Genomic DNA, 17202 nt, shown 5'->3' with positions numbered 1-17202 from the left:
AACTGAAACTTGATTTTAAGGATGCTGACAAGGATCGCTGACTTCTTGATATGATCAAAATGTAGTTTTTGACTATTAGGTTATGGACTAAAAACTACTTTAACCACAGAGCATGTTTATCTTTGAATTGATATGTTCCCCCTTTGATACAGCAGAGAACTGCAGCCTACTATAAAAATGTGGTAAAGAGCTGTTCAAGCAAACACGGCGCAACTTTGAAACTGGGTTCACAAAGGAGCTTCAAATGACGTTAATAGTGCTTATATAGGCCCAAAATATTCATGATTATATCAGCCCTTTTGCGCGAGGGAAGTCGGGCGAATTGCTCTTAAACGACTGGCCAGCGGTTGTCTTCGTCTGTAGCTAGCTACAGTTTAGGGAGGCTATGATTTTAAGGGCTGATTTGGGGGTAGGGCATGAAGTGGGGGAGGGGATTCAAACTCTAAGACCCGCCCTTCACACCATTTATTTTTCCACACCTTTTCAGAGAATCGCATACTTAGAGTATAGAAAGCCAAAAAGCTCTAGGAGAACTTAGTGCCCTCCAGTCGTTACCTGTTTATTTCCTTGAGCACAAAAAGCCAAAAAGGCTGACGAAAAATAGCACAAAAAGAGAACAGGAGTAACATAATTGCTACATACTTCAATTACACATGGTCGTGACACTCAGGAACCGACTCAAGTATAACGTGAATTAGCCTTCAGTCAATTACTCAAATGAATCGCCCATTTATCTTTCCATAATATTCAACTCAAAAAGAGGCGAAGTATATGAAATGAAGCGAAAAGTTAAATGAACAAAAATCAAACTCACAACTTTTTGATAAGTTTCCACACGTTGAGACCCCAAATGAATTAGTTTCAGCAGACCTTGGAATTCGACTTTTGTTTAAAATTCGACTATTGTTCAGTGGATAACTCAACATACAATAGAGAAAACAAAAAAAAACAATATAGAAGAACGAGAGAAGTAAAGATTGAAGAAAATGTTGAACTTTCTTTCTAGAAAATCACACCGAATCTTTCCGAAAAATTGCACCCAAAAAACATGTGATTCATTAATAGTTCAATCAATAGTTACCGACTCCATCCTAGACGCGCTAAACAACAGTTCACTACAAAAGGCAAAAAAGAAGACATTAAAAATTACGAAGTATTTCGCAGGCAAGCATTCAGTTGTCCCCTTTCAATAACGCAGCCCATAAAACTACCTTTAAAAAAGACCAAAAAATATAGCCGGTAAAATGCCGGAACAGCTGCGAAATAGATTTTCGTGCTGTATATTATAGAAAGAAACAGATATAGATATAACTTGAAAGTTATTGGCGCCGCTTAAAAAGCTATGTAAAAAACATTCAGTGATAAATTAAAAAAGCTTGTTAAAATTCATGCAGTAGCCGTTTTATTAATGACCTTTATTACACATTAGTGCCTTGAACCATAAACTAAAACAAATTAAAATTCAGAAGCAAAACTTATTTTACTGAATGAGGCAAGTCACGTATGATCAAAATCTAAACATGCAAATGATCTAAAAACCCTTGCTAGAGAGAGTGAGAAATGACGTCAAGCGCGCAAACGCCGTTAGTGAGAGGAAGACGTAATTCAGAAAATTTGACGAGTTCAGCATTGCTGTGTGAACAAATAAAAAACGAAAAAAGCGTCAAACGAGCATTGCTATATAGCTCCGCTCAGCTTACATTTATAATAAATAAAACAAAAAAAAAACGATGGGTGGAACGATGGTTGGGAAGGGTTGGGTGGGCTGGATGAGGGGCTTCAAATCGCCAGCTGGAGGAGGATGGACTGGGGGATGGGGGCAAAACTATTAAGATTAAGAGCCGCCCTTCACACCATAAAATTGTCATTAAAAATGTTTCGTTCCAATATTTTCAGAAGCCATGAAAAGATTTAATACTAACGATAGGAATTCCGGAACCATAGGAGAGCATGGTGCTGCCCGTGGCTACAGAAGAGGAGGGTGAGAAATGCTGATGAGAGGATGCGTGCACCAGGTGCCCACTGTTGTTCATGGAACTCATGGGGGAGAAATTGGGGGTTCCCGGGGGCAGTGAGGAGAGGACCGAGTTGCTGCTTGAAGTTGACAGTCGGGATGTGAGTGTGTTCGCACCAACCACCGAGCCAGCATACCCAGTTCCACGCTGAAACAAAATGTTTTCTTCGGGATTTTCCTACAAATTTTGGTACTTTAAGACAATGTTTTTGTGAAAAAGGAAATGTCCATTTCCCAGCAGGACTTAATAGCCATAAAACATTAAACAGCTAAAATTTAGGCTATGTGATACTGATGCAATCAATGATAAAATCTGGCATCAATCGAAAACTGCGCAGCGGTTCGAGATGCAATCCAGAATTTCGAAGTGACTTTAGGAAGAGTCGAGTAACCTCGTTTGAAACAAACTTGCAAGTTTGAAATCGGGAATTTTAAAACTTCTGCACGCGCGTGTTCAAGTATTTGATATCTGGGGACAGCTCACAGACTCATCTTACAAAAAAAGAAGATAGTAGGTAAGTAGATAAAGAATCCCGAGCCCACCTGATCCATAACAGGTGTTGCATTGCCAGCGACAGCTGCTTGCTGAGGTGCGAAAGTGGGGACGACATTGCCGAAGGAATCCTTGGAAATGAACCCTGTGCCTTGGGAGGAGGATTTGCGACGTCTGTTGTTAGTGCAATTGTTTGGAATCTTGTACGCACACCTGTAGTCAAATATCAAATTAAGCAAGAAAGGAAGAATTTATTTCGCAAAATCGAGGACAATTAACGAGATCTTTAGACCTTATAATTTCATTTTTCCATATAACTAAATTATATATCAGTTTACAAGCCAGAGATGTGCTGCAATAGTTCATTTTTACAAACTAAGAACTAGAAATTTGTGATAGAACACTGGGAAGCTCGAAGACTAAGTCTCTAGAACAGTAATTAAACACAGCTGGCAGATCACCGGAAAATAGCCGCAATAGCTTTGTAGATCTGCAGTCTCAAAAAATAAAAGAAACAGACCAAAAAGAAATTCCTATTTATTAAATGCTGAGATTTTATTATTGCTGCTTCTATAAGCTGCGCTCAAATAACCATCAATTAGAGTGACACACACCCATTTGACCTCATCTCTTTGAATTAAACTAAAGTCAATTTCAGAGTGAGAAAATCATTTTTGAGAGGGAGGTAAGTCACGCGTGACCGAAAACTGTGATTCCAAATGACTGTGATTTATTTTATATAAATTAAATGCATGTAATTTTTTAACCTTTGGCTATTATCAAGAATATAAAAGTTTGAACGAGAAAAAATAAACGCAAGTGCAGTTATTTGAATTTGGAGAATGTTTCATTGAATTCTTCAGGCTTTGATGGGTAATTTATGGCTACCTTTTGTGACAATTGACTCCGCATCCCTCACACTTGAGACCCTGGCGAACTAGTCCAAACAGCATCTGCCCACAGAAGTCACAGAATGCGGGGCTCTTGTAGCTGTGCACGAAGAGCGAGTGCGGCTTGATTTGGAAGTCGGCGCTGCGTACTTTTCCTAAAATGGGACACACTCAATTGAGCTCAATTCTAAATTAAATCCTGCTTCTAGTACCAAATATTGAACATAGCTAGCAGATTGCCAGAAATTAGCCGCAATAGCTTCTTAGATCTGCAGTCTCAGAAAGATAAAAGAAACAGACCAAAAAAGAAACTTTAAATGCTGAGATGTTACAATTTGATTAAAAATCTGCTTACCTTATCGCTGCTTCTAACAGCTGCTCTCAAATAACCTTCAATTAGAGTAACTCACACTCTAATTTCTTTTGACCCTATCTCTCGAATTCAATAAAGTCAGTTTCAGAGAGAGGAAGTCATTCTTGAGAGTGAGGTAAGCCACGTGTGACCAAAAATTCAGAAGGAACGAAAAACTCGCTTCCCTAAGAGTGGAAAATGATGTCACGCAGGCAATTCAGTTGCAATTGCAAGCACAAAGGAACAAGAAACTGCAACGTCATATGGTCGTAACAAAAATCTTGACGACGAAAAAAAACATGGCCGGAATAATTCCGGAAGCGACTCGAGGCGTCGGAATTTCAACGTAACCGTAATCGCAGCCAAAACCAGTAGTTTTAGTCTTGAAACATCAGCTCTTTGCCCGAACATACTTGATTTAAAAATTTGATAAAAATTACACCGCTGTCATAACGAGAAACATTTGAGAATTATTATCATTGAAACAGGTTAAAACAAAAACAATTACGACATCATTTAGTAGCCATACACAAAAAGCCGCATTTAAAACATTAGACCTAACTTTGAGAGAAAGCTCACTAAATTATGATACCGCAAAATTTACTACTAAAAACATTTGTTAGCGTTGAAAAATAGCAAAAAATTCTTAAGATTGTCAAATAATGAGAAGCTCAAAAAACTTGAAAACTAAAAATTGTCCTAAAAAAACTCATTAAACCAGTCTTAAAAAAGTAAAACACCGCAATCAACTCTGCTATCCAAAGGAGATTGCGGAAGCATAAGGAAAAATATGGTTAGAAACAAAACTTAAAAAAGAACACTAGGACTTAAGGAATCAGGAAAACAGTAACTTTTTGACAATTGGCTTTTCAGACCAGAATAAGGAAATTTTCTCTTGTGGGGAGACTAAAATGAGTTCAAACTATTACAAAAAATAAACAAATCGTGAAAAAACAAAAAACAGAATAACATGCAACGGCAAAAAATGGTTTTATACCACATCTAGGCCCAAAAAATAGCTCGAAGTAAAAGCCACTAAAACATTTTAAACGAAATTCCAGCAAATTTTCTGTCCTGTATTATAATAAAATCAATGTGAACAAAAAATTTTAAGAAAATCTAAATAGATGAAATCATGCAATTACTCAATTACCTTAGCAACTGATAAAAACAGCGAACGAATTTATATATTTGCCTTAAGATAATGCTAGAATAATACATTATGCAATGTGCAGAAAATGGAAATATGGAAATACCAATTCTGGATTTTAGATTCTGAATTTTTGGTTTAAAAATAAAAATTTCAAGTAGACAAAAAACATTTCAACATTTAGCATTCCATCCACATTATATACCAAAAATAAGGACAAAAATTAAATACGAAAAATTTTAAAAATATTTTTAAAATTGCATTTATGAAAAAAATTTCAATAAAAATCGAAAACATAACGCAAAACGCCAATTATTAAATCAAATTAAAAACACTGACGGTGCACAAATCGTTTTTCTAGTATCAAAAAAAGTATAAAAACAGAAATTGGACAAAAACTCAAAATCGGTATAGCATGGGTAAAAATTTGTAAAACAAAAATAGCTGACGTTAAAAAGAGGCGTTCAGTGATTGAAATATCAAAAGCAAGTAGACATATGCACTGAATTTTGAAAATTAAAAAAAATAAAAACAAAGCCGGCAGAGTGCCGCAAAGTAGCTGCGATAGACTCTTGCGCCCTTCCATGGAATTGAAACAACTAAAGAAATAAGATAGACAGATTAACCACCAGTCCTTTAACAGACCACCAGACTTTATTTGGTTAGATTCGGACTGTCAATTTTATGAGACATACACTCTATAGGGAAAAAGCCCGATTAGAGCTTTTTCAAAATTAATATTCGAAACTAAAAACTCAAGACTCAAATTAGGGCATTTAGGTTTGGCACTACTTAGATGCACACTATTGATCTTTAACTAATAAATGTTCCTAAAATTAAAAGTTCATGAAGTGAGTTCAGAAGTCATTGTTTTGAGTGAGGTAAGTCACGCAATTGAACAAAAAGCAGAACAATGACGTCACGCATACAAATTTTAACTGCAAAGCAGTAGAAGTCACTGAGATTGAAAAAGTCAATGGTCGCAAGAATAATCGATGGAGAAGACGAAATAAAAAACATAGCAGGACAAGTCCTGACGTACAATTTAAAAAAATTTCATTGAACAAACAAAAAAATTAGACCTAGAATGGTCTATGAGTGAACTGGGAAAACCATTCTAAAAAAATCAGATCAAAAATTTTTTTTAAAATAAAATTTCAAAATGCCGTATATGAACAGAACACCACTAGCGAGAAATGGAAATTTGGTTAAAACAAAAAAAAAACTATGCCTAGAATGAACTATGAATGGATTTGGAAAACTTTTTAGAAAAAAATCCGATCCAAAAAATTGAAAACAGTAAAAATCAAGGTGAAATTGCGGCATGTGCACAAAAAACCGGTAGCGAGAAAGCGAATTTTTGTTCAAACACCGTTTTCTCACAAAACTTAAAGTTAAAGTAAAATCACGCTCCGTTTCCTGTTTCGGCGTGACCAAAATCACTACTCCAACTTGACTTCAAAAATCATGAAAATGTGTCAACAGATCTTTAAAAAAATCATAGTCGGAAGAACTCCGGAAACGACTCGAAAGAGAAAATTGCCCATACTTATGACAAAACAACTAGAAAAACTATTGTGAACCCTGAACCTCCACAAAAGCGATAAAAAATTAAGGAATAGAAACGGCATTCAAAAACAAATTGAACAAAAAAATCGAGAAACTTAATGAACTTTTTTAAGTTTTAATAGTACAAGGAAGCATAAAGTCGCATAAAATTCCTTTGCAACTAGAGCAATGAACAGCTCGCAAAACAATGGGCAAGGCATAATAGGCATAATAATAATAATAATAGGCAGAAACTTGCCTAAGATTAAAAAAAAACTGCAGAAAAAAAGAAAAATGGTTGATAATTTCTCAATTTTTCTGTCAATTTTCCTAAGAAAAAAAAATATTTATACCACGAGAACTTTAGTCAATTGGTATATGATTATTCTTTAAATAAGGAGCTTCTATTCAAATCCCACTTGAAGCATTAAAACAAAAAAAAACAGGCAAAAAATCTTGTCCGAAAATCAGCAAAACTGATCAAAGGACTTCCAAATTAGCATTAACTCAAATTAACTACTTGAAACCTTCGATTCCTATCTAAACCAGCCTAAAAAAATCCAATATCATAATCAAACCTCATAACGCTCAAAAGTTCCAAAAAACTGCTTTTAAAAGCCGCACGTGAACAAAAAAAAATTCGCTTACTTGGAGAAAATTTTTTCACACATCAATTTCTCGCTCTCCAAAACAGCGGTATGAACAAAAACCACTCTCTTTTTGCTCCGCTCTTCACTTTTGTTCAGCACCGAAATCACTCCAAATTTTTCCACTCGTTTCATTTCCCGCTTCAAAAATCACTCCAATAAAATTGATTTGAAAAACATAACCGACTAAACGTCGGAATTGCTCTCGAACGACTAGTGGGAGCTCTAATCAATTGCAGCCTGCTTCAATCGAAGTGAAGGGGAATTGGACTAAGAAGTTCAATAGTGGGCTTCAAATAACCACATTAGAGGTTAACATATACCACTATTAAGATTTAAAGTAAAAAATGACACCATAGATGAATGGCGCACTTTTCATTTGACTTTTAGTATTAAACTGCCGCCAATTGAGTTCAGCCGCTTGAAATTGTGATTGAGAGAGAATTTTAGATTACGCGAAACGCAAAAAGTCAAGGGCGTAAAAGTCAATCGAAAAGTCAAAATTGTCAAGCGAAAATTTTGCATAAAAGTCACACATGTTTACAATAATTGCTATGAACTACGTTCAAGAGCAATTAAAAAGGACTTCTCCAATACTCCTCTTCGAGTCGTAAAAAAGACAGCGCCCCAATACAAATCAAATTCTTTGAATTGTAAAAACCACGAGGTTCCCAATAATAGCCGCTATTAATTACAAAAGAAATATGTGCCAGTACTCTTGAAACGCATTGTTAGGTACTGAAAAACAACCTTCTAAGATGAATAAATCGACTATCCAAATTTGACTAAACGAAAAATTAAAACCAGCAGAGCCTATAATTAAGGTTGAGTTGGAACAAATATATCTCATACAAGAAACGTTAAATCTAACAAAAAGAAGATATGCAAGATATGTACGATCTAACAAAACAAGTATTTTTTTCTGCAAGATTTTTGCAACAGCTTACAAGATAGGCATGTAAGTTCGACTACATTTCCTTCGCTATTTTGGTAACAATAGTCAACCAAAATTCTTGTTTTCATTTGTTCTTTTGACTAACCAGAGAGCACAATTTCGATTAGGTCGTCCTCCACAATCTCGCTGGCCTGGCTGACCAGTTTGAGGATGTTGACATCACTCCAATCGTGTTTGAACAGGAGGATCTTGTCCGCCATCTGGTAGAAGCCATGCTCTGGAAACTACACAAACAAAAATTCATAACTTGATAAACGAGATAATCAATATTGTAGAGATTTCAAACATGTATGCTCTACATAAAGCATCAAAGCCGTTAACACATGTAAGGGGCTCAACCACTGGGAAAATGGATCAGCACTGTATATGAACCAGTATATCTTACTTTCAAGCCTGGCGTGCTACCCATTACACCAACTGATCTGAAGTTTGCGGCATCTCTAATACCCCGCTCTCTCTTGTTCCTTAAAGCTTCATCTCTCTAGCCAAGTTACAATTTGAACAAGTAGAGTTCTGATCTCCAGCTCATGTTACGAACAATTAGTTTTAGATCCCGTCCAATGACAAACCATGTATAACAATGAAAAACTTTATCCTAGATGCTTATCCTTTTGCTGTATTTGAGCTCTGTTCAAATACATTTAAATTTGAACTCTGAAGAAATAACAGCTGTTGCGTCTCAGCAAAACTAGTGAAATTTTCAGTAAGGTAGAATAGTCAGTTTTAAAATTATTCACAGTCCCGTAGCTCAATCTTTCCAACTTCGTTTATTTTTTTCTTTCAATTCTTAGAATACTTCAAAAAATCAAATACAATTAGAAACCGACTAAGGCCTGAAGAACTCCTCTCGACTGGCGAGGCAAACAATTTAGAAGGCCGCATAGGCTAGGAAACTTTTATGTTGCAAAAACGTCTGACTAGGGAGTTTCAAACCAGCGACGACCTGGTTAATAGTCGTTGACATTAACTACTAAGCTACACGCGTTATGTACGAAAAATTACTCCAGCAGTTATATCGAAAGAAGGAATACTATCAAGCAAAAAAAAAAACATTTACAATAATTGCTTCAACTATCGTTCGAGAGCAAAATTAACACAAAGTAAATGCTTAGTTAGGGGGTGATACTCTAAGAACACAGTCAATTTATTTCTCCAAAACAGTTTCGGTGAGTTGCATACTTAGAGTTTGTAGAGCTAAAGGCTCTAAGAGAACTCAATGCCCCGGGTGCTACCTGCCTATCCCCTTTCTGAGGACGAAAAGTCAAAAACTTCACGCGTAAAATCGCTCCAGCAAAGAATTGCAATGATAGACCACAGGACTAATAGCTACAAACTTCCTTTGGGAGCAATTAAGTTTTGAAACACAACAGAACGCAGGCAAATTTTAAATAAACGTGATGTTAACTTTCATATCACACTGCAGAAGATATGTGTAAAAGCGATATAACCTTTCCCGTTTCCTCCCTTATGAGTGTCTATTAAAAAACCAACATAGAGATCTTAACTAAACACACGATCTTAATTTGAGTTGTATATACGATACGCCACGAAAGATATAGATCAAATGAAATAAAGTTTTATTTCTTTTTGTACAGTTCCATAATGTTCAAAAGTTCAAGTTGTTTTTCTGATTTTTTCGTGCTTCAAATTGCTTGATAATTGTCGTGCTTTGAATTATCCGACAAGTACTAATGGTTTTTTGAAGTTCGAGAGACGAAAAAAGAACAAAGCGAAAAACTGAAAATTTTCTTGAAACTTATCAAACTGATTATTGAATGATGATAATGATGATGACCGAGGTTTAGCCACTCTTTCCAGACCCAAAAGTTGTTGTCGAAAATTTAAAGGCTTGACAGAATAAGTGTGTTTTCAGCAGCTTCTTGAACTCTTCAAAGGTCTATGCGTTTCGTATGTAGTCAGGTAAAGAAATCTCTTAGCGCCTTGAAAACTGAAAATTTTTCTAATGGCAACTGACAAGCAATTCGGGATTCTAAACAGTTTATGACGTAAGGGTCGAGCAGAGGTTGTATTCCACTGAAATAAATTACTAATATAGATAGGAGCCATCGATCTCTCAACTAGAAATATGAGTACGATCAATTTGAGATGGATCCTTTGTTCAAGAGGCAACCAGTTTTTTTTAGCAAAATTTCATTCAAAGCAAGCAATAGTTAACTGGGTCCTTATAGAGAAAACTGGCAAGTAGGTCACGTTAGCTACCATCAAGAAGTACTTCAGTCGCAAGATAATAAATTATACATGAAGGCAAGATTTCCTTTTCAAGTAGTTTACGTCAAAATCCGTTTCAATTAATTCTCTGTAAAAACTTAGTGATCTAACGAAACTTAAAGAAGATGCCATTTTCCATTTCTCAATTTAGTTGAAATTTTCCTCAATTTGACATAAGATTAAAGCTTTTTTGAGTTTAAAATGAGATCATGCAAAATATAAACTGATTGTGTCAATGGTTTCTAGCAAAGACATTCGGAAAAACCTCAATGACGCGAGATCTTTGATTTCGTTTATGATTATGAAGCCTGACTTCTGCTACCATAAGCATGTGGTTTTTGCATATTTCAAACTTTGAATTGTGATTTTTAACCAACACCCAGTCAAATTCAATTAGAGCTTTCAAAACTACACAAGTTCAATAGACTGAAAACAATTAAAATAGAGTCTCCATATAAGTACGCCAACAATACAGGAACACCAGCCGCAACAACGCGACAATCTTACCTGAAAGTTCAAAAGATAAAAACTTAGGTTTCACAAGGTCTCCTCTGTTTTCGCTTGCATTTTTTGATTTTCTTTTATTACTACTGTTAATTGTAAACTCTAACTCGAAGCGCTCTAAATCATCTGCATTGTAATCCACGGTTTTGCAAAATGTACAGTCTTATCTTCTTGAAAACAGAGTTGCAGTCCTTTTAAACAGAGTTGCAGGAATTCAATAAAACACAGAAATGCAAAACTTGTCATTCCCTGAGATATCTGTAGTCTTTTGCTCAATATTTGTAAAACGTTGAGATCCGTTTTTTTTGCATTGCCATGTGTCTAAAATTTCATGCTTTAAAATCCCATACAATGTTAGTTGACCGAGATTTGAATTGATTTAGAACTGCAAACATCGATCTTCGTAACCTTTTTTTAAAAAAGTTTTTGACTAAATTTCTGCTCTGCAGCTTAATAACACATTCAACGTCAGCGTCATGTACTGGACCCTACATTTTGCTTTTAATTGAATATGGAGTTTTAACCCAAAATCTATCCCACCTAACCCTAAATCAATTACGCAAAATAAATTCATACAGATTGTTTACAACGAAAACAGCCGGCTGGTGGCTACTTCCAACCAAGTACCATTATTCGTGGGAACATTTTTGCAATATTTAGAATTGAAAAACCAGCACTTTTCTCAAACTAAAACCCCAATATTCTCGAAACCCATCTTACTCACTTTAGTGTCCATGAACTGGATAGCGAAGCTCTTCAAATCGACCAGAGAGGACAGCTGAGTGAGGTCAACTTCAACTGCCTCTCTCACAAGTCCCTGTTGCAACTGGAATTTGATGTAGTTTGCTTGTCCACCAGGAGTAAATGCCGCCACTCCACCTCCACGTACAGCATACACATCCAACTCACTTCCAGCTCCCAATCCGCCAGCCACTATCGTTCCTGAAGAAGTCCCTGATCCACCCGAGACGTTTCCACCTAATAATACAAAACTTTTGAGTACAGTGCAGTTTATTTTGAGTACTTCAGAACAAGAGTAAACTAATATTTTTAAATGTGGAATGCACAACAATTCTGAGCAGATTAGTCAATTTTGAAAACTTGAGGTAAATTCAATGTGCATTTCCGATCTTTAAACTTATAATAGCACGAAAATAAGAGAAAAACATCAGAAAATGATTTCAACTAATTAACTTAACGTGGTCAAAACAAAGAAAAACTAATTTAGCTATGGTTAGCTTTGAAAAAGCGCCAGAAAGGGAGCAAAAAAGTTGATGCGGAATAGAAATCGGAAATCAAAAATCTGAAAATTTAAGAGTTAACAACAAAGATAGGTTGCGTACCTGCCGCTGCTGCAGATGCTGCACGCGACGTTCCCGGAGTTCCGGGGATGACACTTCCATTGGAGTTGAGTCTTTGTGCTTTGGCATGCGTGGACACAAACAGAGTGTTGGTCTTCTCAGGGTTTCCCTGGACAGGTGACCCTGCGTAACCCTGGCAGGCCGAGGTGCTTGGTTTGTGCTTGTCTACATTGCCTGCTGCCTCCTCTTCCACCGATTTCAAATCCATCTGGGAAAGCAAATTGCGTGACTGTTTCTAGTTTCTGTGTTTCAGTCAGTGTGCGCCTTGCTATTGCATTCCTAACAAGCCAACGCATGCACGCAAAGTCGCTTTTAGGAGCGAAAGCACGTTATCTGAAAAGAAAGAACATGAATATGCAACTTAAAACAATCTACTGAGTTGTCAGTTACTCTCAAATGATACCCAATGAATTCAAATTAAAATTAGGTCATAAGGAAAACTCACATCTGTAAATAATTTTCATATAATCTACTAATTATTTTAAATGGAAGTATAGGGCCAAAACTTGCAAATGACTTTTTTGTTTGTGGTGATGTTAACGCAACCTCTAAACTTTTGATGATTAAGAGAATAGCCAACTCGAAATGTGACTCCTAAGCCTAACCATTTGACGAGTTTTTGAGGTAAGCATCTGTTTTGGAGAAATACTGAAAAGCCGATGACCCACTTTTGGATACCTCAGTTAAAAGATTATCTGCCCACCATCAGCAGAAATCAAAATGGACAAAAATGAATGATCAGCTCTCAAAGACCGACGCCATGGCCAACATGGACGTGGGAAAGAGTCGTTGAGAAAGCACCAAACGAGACCGAGAAACGATGTCTTTTCTCCGTATTTTTTAAATAAATTGCTCTCGCGCCTGAGCCCTCTTGTCCTCAATTGGACTTACTTATATCTAAAAACCCCTCTGAAAGTCTAGCCTACTTTCAGACGAAACAATAAAAAACATAGCTGGCAGATTGCCCAAAAATAGCCACAATAGTTTCGTAGATTTGCAGTCTCAAGAAGATTAAAAAAAGACAGACTAAAAATTTTTAAAAAATAAGTCTTCATTAAGGGCTTAGATGTTAAATTTTGATTAAGAATCTGTATAACTTATTGCTGGTTCTATTAGCTGCTCTTAAATACCATCCAATTAGAGTGATATACACTCACTTGACCTTATCTCTTTGAATTAAAGTAAAGAGAGGTCAATTTTAGAGTGAAGAAGTCATATTTGAGTGCGGTAAGTCACGTGTGACCAAAAACTTAATCACGCAAATGAAAAAAAAAAACATAGCAGGACAAGTCCTGACGTACAATTTAACAAATTTTCATTGACTAAACAGAAAACTGGACCTAGAACGGACTACGAATGGATTGGAAAAACCATTTAGAAAAAAAAAAACCGATCCAAAAAATCGACGAAACATTAAAAATCAAAGTGAAATTTCCGCATGTGAACAAAAAACCACTAGCCAGAAAACGAATTTTTGTTCAAACAGTTTTCTCACCCTGCTTTAAAATTAGAGTGAAAAAATTTCACGCCGCAAAACCACTCGCTTTTTCGTTCCACTGCCTGTTTCGGCGTGACCAAAAGCACTAATAGAAATTGACTTCAAAAATTACGTCAAGCACGCAATTCAGTTGAAATTGCATGAACGAACGATCAAAAAGTAGATTTGAAATGATTGTGACGTCATATGGTGGTAAAAAATCTTGAAGACGAAAAAAAACCTCAAAACCCAAAAATGACCTCAGCTATCGCTTCGCGGCTATTAAAAATACAATAGCAAAAATACAATAGAAAAGGTAGAAACGTTTGGGGATCCTCTTTGTGCAGCTCAAAAAGAACAAGAGGTCATGGCAACCTACTAGATTTTTCACCAGTAAAACCATCAAAACTCCTACCCAAAAGTCAGATATTTCACCCTTTTCCGGAATTCTTAGACGTTCTTAGACGTCTTAGACAGAAAAGACGTTCTGTGGTAACTGACTTCATTTTAAACGGTTTTTTTAAAAAACCTTACTCGCAACACAATTTTGACAAGATTATTTGAACGAGTTATCGGAATAAATTTTTCTTTGCTTAAACAATAATATAATATAGTCCCTATAGGAATGTATAATAATTACAATTAAACGTTTTTTAACAACCTTAAGAATTTTAAACATAATACACGCCACGATCAGTTGGAACATGAACATATCGCAAAGATCATATTTTTGGTTGTTTATATTAAAGATATTTTTCAACATTTTCCGCTCCTTTTTGTCATTACTTAAAATTTAATAATTTCTCTATCTAATTTTATTTCTACTTGCTAAGATTTAATTTATTGCATCTATCAGAGAGAGTGACTAATATATTTAATCCAGATATTTAAGCATCTGATCTAAGCAAATTTGAATGCGAAAAGTCGATAAAAATAAAAATGTTATAGACATTTGAATACCAGCATTTCCTTCCAATAACCGATTCAGTCTTTCCAGGGCTTTTTACGGCGACACATATATATCACTCCTCTAATTATACCCATTGGTTAAATTTGGCTTCTGAGACACCCATTTCTTTCAGGGTTCCAAAATATCAAATTTAGAAAGACAAAATAATGAAAAATTTACTTAGAAATTAGCGCAGCTTATTTGAAAAAAAAGGCTGACGAATCTCAAATTGTTACAGGACAAACTTCATAAAATTTTTGTAATCAATTTTCATTCAGAGCTGCAAAAATGAAACCTGTAATAAAAAAACTTCTCGAAATCCCTGCTCCCTGTATTAAAATCCCATGTTTCATTCAACTTTATTGTAGTTTGTATTAAGGCTTCAATTACACGTTGAAGTTGGTGTGTATCATATATCCATCACTAATAAGAAACGTTGCGTCGAAACATTTTCAAGCATCTTTTTCATACTACTGTTTCGTACTAGTGTTTATCAGTCGAATCAGTTGACAGTCAAGAATTGACGGTTTTCAAAGAGTAACGCATATTTTCAGAACCATAACGAACGCGCTATTTGCAGTGAATGCGCCTGCTTCTGATTACCTATAATCATTCAACTCAACATTTTACGCAATTGCATTCAATTTTTGGTCAATCAATTGTCTTATTTTTTAATCTCTGCATCAAACTCATGTCCATTATCAAAAACATGCAATTCAAAAACCCACTGGCGTGCTTTTCAGAATTATTTATGATAAAAAATTGAGGCGAAACAGATCAACAAGATATGTGCTTTGTCTAACAGGATAGTAGCAACATGATGCTTAATCTATCAAGACCATACAAGACATTCACAACAAATGTTCACTTCAGCCAATGATAAATTAGCCTATCACGCCAAAGATTATATAATAGACTTACTTGTTCCAAGCCAAGTAAGACTATTGTAGAAATATCACACACTATCGAATATTGGCACACTTTAAACCTCAAGCTTTTTTGGTTAACTGTTCTATTCCCTGAAAGTGATTGCAACTTTTACAAATGTTGCATCACACAGTGCGGTTAAAACATTTCAAAAAAACTCAAATAGCAAAACAGACCCAGAAAGAAGTCCCAGAAAAAAACCCAGCAAAAGAAACCAGACAGAATTGTCACACAGCAACCGGACAAAAACATCTTATGTTACTTAATATTTCATGATTAAGAATTACTCACTCCATATAATTTCTCCGAAATTAAATTAGTTGCACTTCAGAGGAAAGGTTTAAGAAACATAATTTGGTAAATTATTCCGACCTTGCTTGTGTGGGAAGGAGCTATATTCCCAACTGTTTCTTTCTTTAGTTAATTTTGACCGATCGATATATGTCGCTTAGAAGTAATGAATGGTATCATTGGAAAACCCACCAAGCATAGATCATTTTATTCAGAGGGATTTTGCAATAAGTTTAAGGTTTTTTGAACATTAGAATAACTTAATCCAATTTGGTTTAATTATACAACATTTTGGTCAAAAATAAACTCAGAAAAATCAAAATCATTCATTCATACGCTATGGTCATCACCTTCAATGATCAACAAAGGGGCGGCAAGCCATTGCAGCCATTTCTTCCACGTTTTTCCATGTGGCATTAGTTATCACAAACTCTTTAAAATGAGAAGCCATTAACATTTATTACAGTAAATGCGCTTGAAATGTTAAAATAAATGCGTTTGGAGATCCTGTTCAGATTTTTCGGTTATCAAGACCTAACGTCCTTCCTTGAAGTCGGAAGAATAACTCTGGAACGACTAGTGGAATCTCAAATCTAACGCAGTCTGCTTCAGTCGTGGGAGGGAGGAGTAACTAAATTCACTTAAGCTGCTTCAAATGACGTCATCAAAGGTTATTATAGCCCTAGAGGTTATTGTAGATCAATTTTGGCGCACTTTTCATTTGACTGTTACTAGTGAACTGGCGCCACTTGAGTTTAGCTACTGACACCTGTGATTGAGAGAAATTTAGATAACGCAGAACGAAAAAGTCGGGCGAAAAAGTCATCCGAAGTCAAAACTTTCAAGCAAAATTTTGCATTAAAAAGACCAACACATTTGCAATAATTGCTTCAAACTTCGTCGAGAGCATTTCAAAACCGACGTGATTTTACACGCTTTTCTTTTTCGCCTGGGTTTTCTCAGACTCAAGAAGATTCATAGATCATTTAACATTTTAAGCGAAATTTTTGGAATTAGGTTTTGGGGGTTACTTTCTTCTATTCTCAGGTAACATGTAAAAAGTTCCACTGCTGTTTCTTTCTTATATTCGGAGAAGCAACTTGAGGCCTGAACTGATTTTCAGCTCAAAACCTTCTCTTTTCTTAGTGCACAAAAACAATGAGCACATGTTTTCGTATGGTCGGAACGTTATGCCAAACGCACAATCTCGAGCCTCCTCATAATCACTTGAAATCGCTTACACAGAGCACTGACCGATTGTGTTTGATAATTGATAAGTTAAATTTAATTATTTGGGACTATTTTGTCTGCTGACACTGAACTCTTGCCATAGGTCGGTGAATTAATAAATTCAGGTTAATGATTACTGGTTCATTATAGCATTACCGATCAGCATATCAAATACAGAAAAAGAA

At 35.6% G+C, this 17202-nt stretch overlaps 1 protein-coding gene across 2 annotated transcripts in view; it reads right to left on the bottom strand.

Moving 5' to 3' along the window:
• The window catches only part of LOC142354264 (serine/threonine-protein kinase D3-like), a 91625-nt gene extending 79153 nt beyond the window's left edge, over positions 1–12472 (bottom strand). For both annotated transcript variants that reach the window (XM_075406522.1, XM_075406523.1), the window contains exons 1-6: positions 12126–12472; positions 11507–11760; positions 8135–8273; positions 3396–3552; positions 2558–2720; positions 1923–2162 (exon numbers count right to left, since the gene is read on the bottom strand). In XM_075406522.1, coding sequence (XP_075262637.1) covers positions 1923–2162; positions 2558–2720; positions 3396–3552; positions 8135–8273; positions 11507–11760; positions 12126–12351 — 1179 coding nt within the window. In that variant the 5' untranslated portion in view covers positions 12352–12472. The remainder of the gene's footprint in view (positions 1–1922; positions 2163–2557; positions 2721–3395; positions 3553–8134; positions 8274–11506; positions 11761–12125) is intronic.
• Between the last annotated feature and the right edge of the window lie 4730 nt (positions 12473–17202).

Source organism: Convolutriloba macropyga, chromosome 15 (assembly GCF_964194025.1).
Source record: "Convolutriloba macropyga chromosome 15, txConMacr16.3, whole genome shotgun sequence".
In the NCBI taxonomy this organism is placed as follows: Eukaryota; Metazoa; Xenacoelomorpha; order Acoela; family Convolutidae; genus Convolutriloba; species Convolutriloba macropyga.
This window is presented reverse-complemented; position numbering and strand designations above follow the sequence as displayed.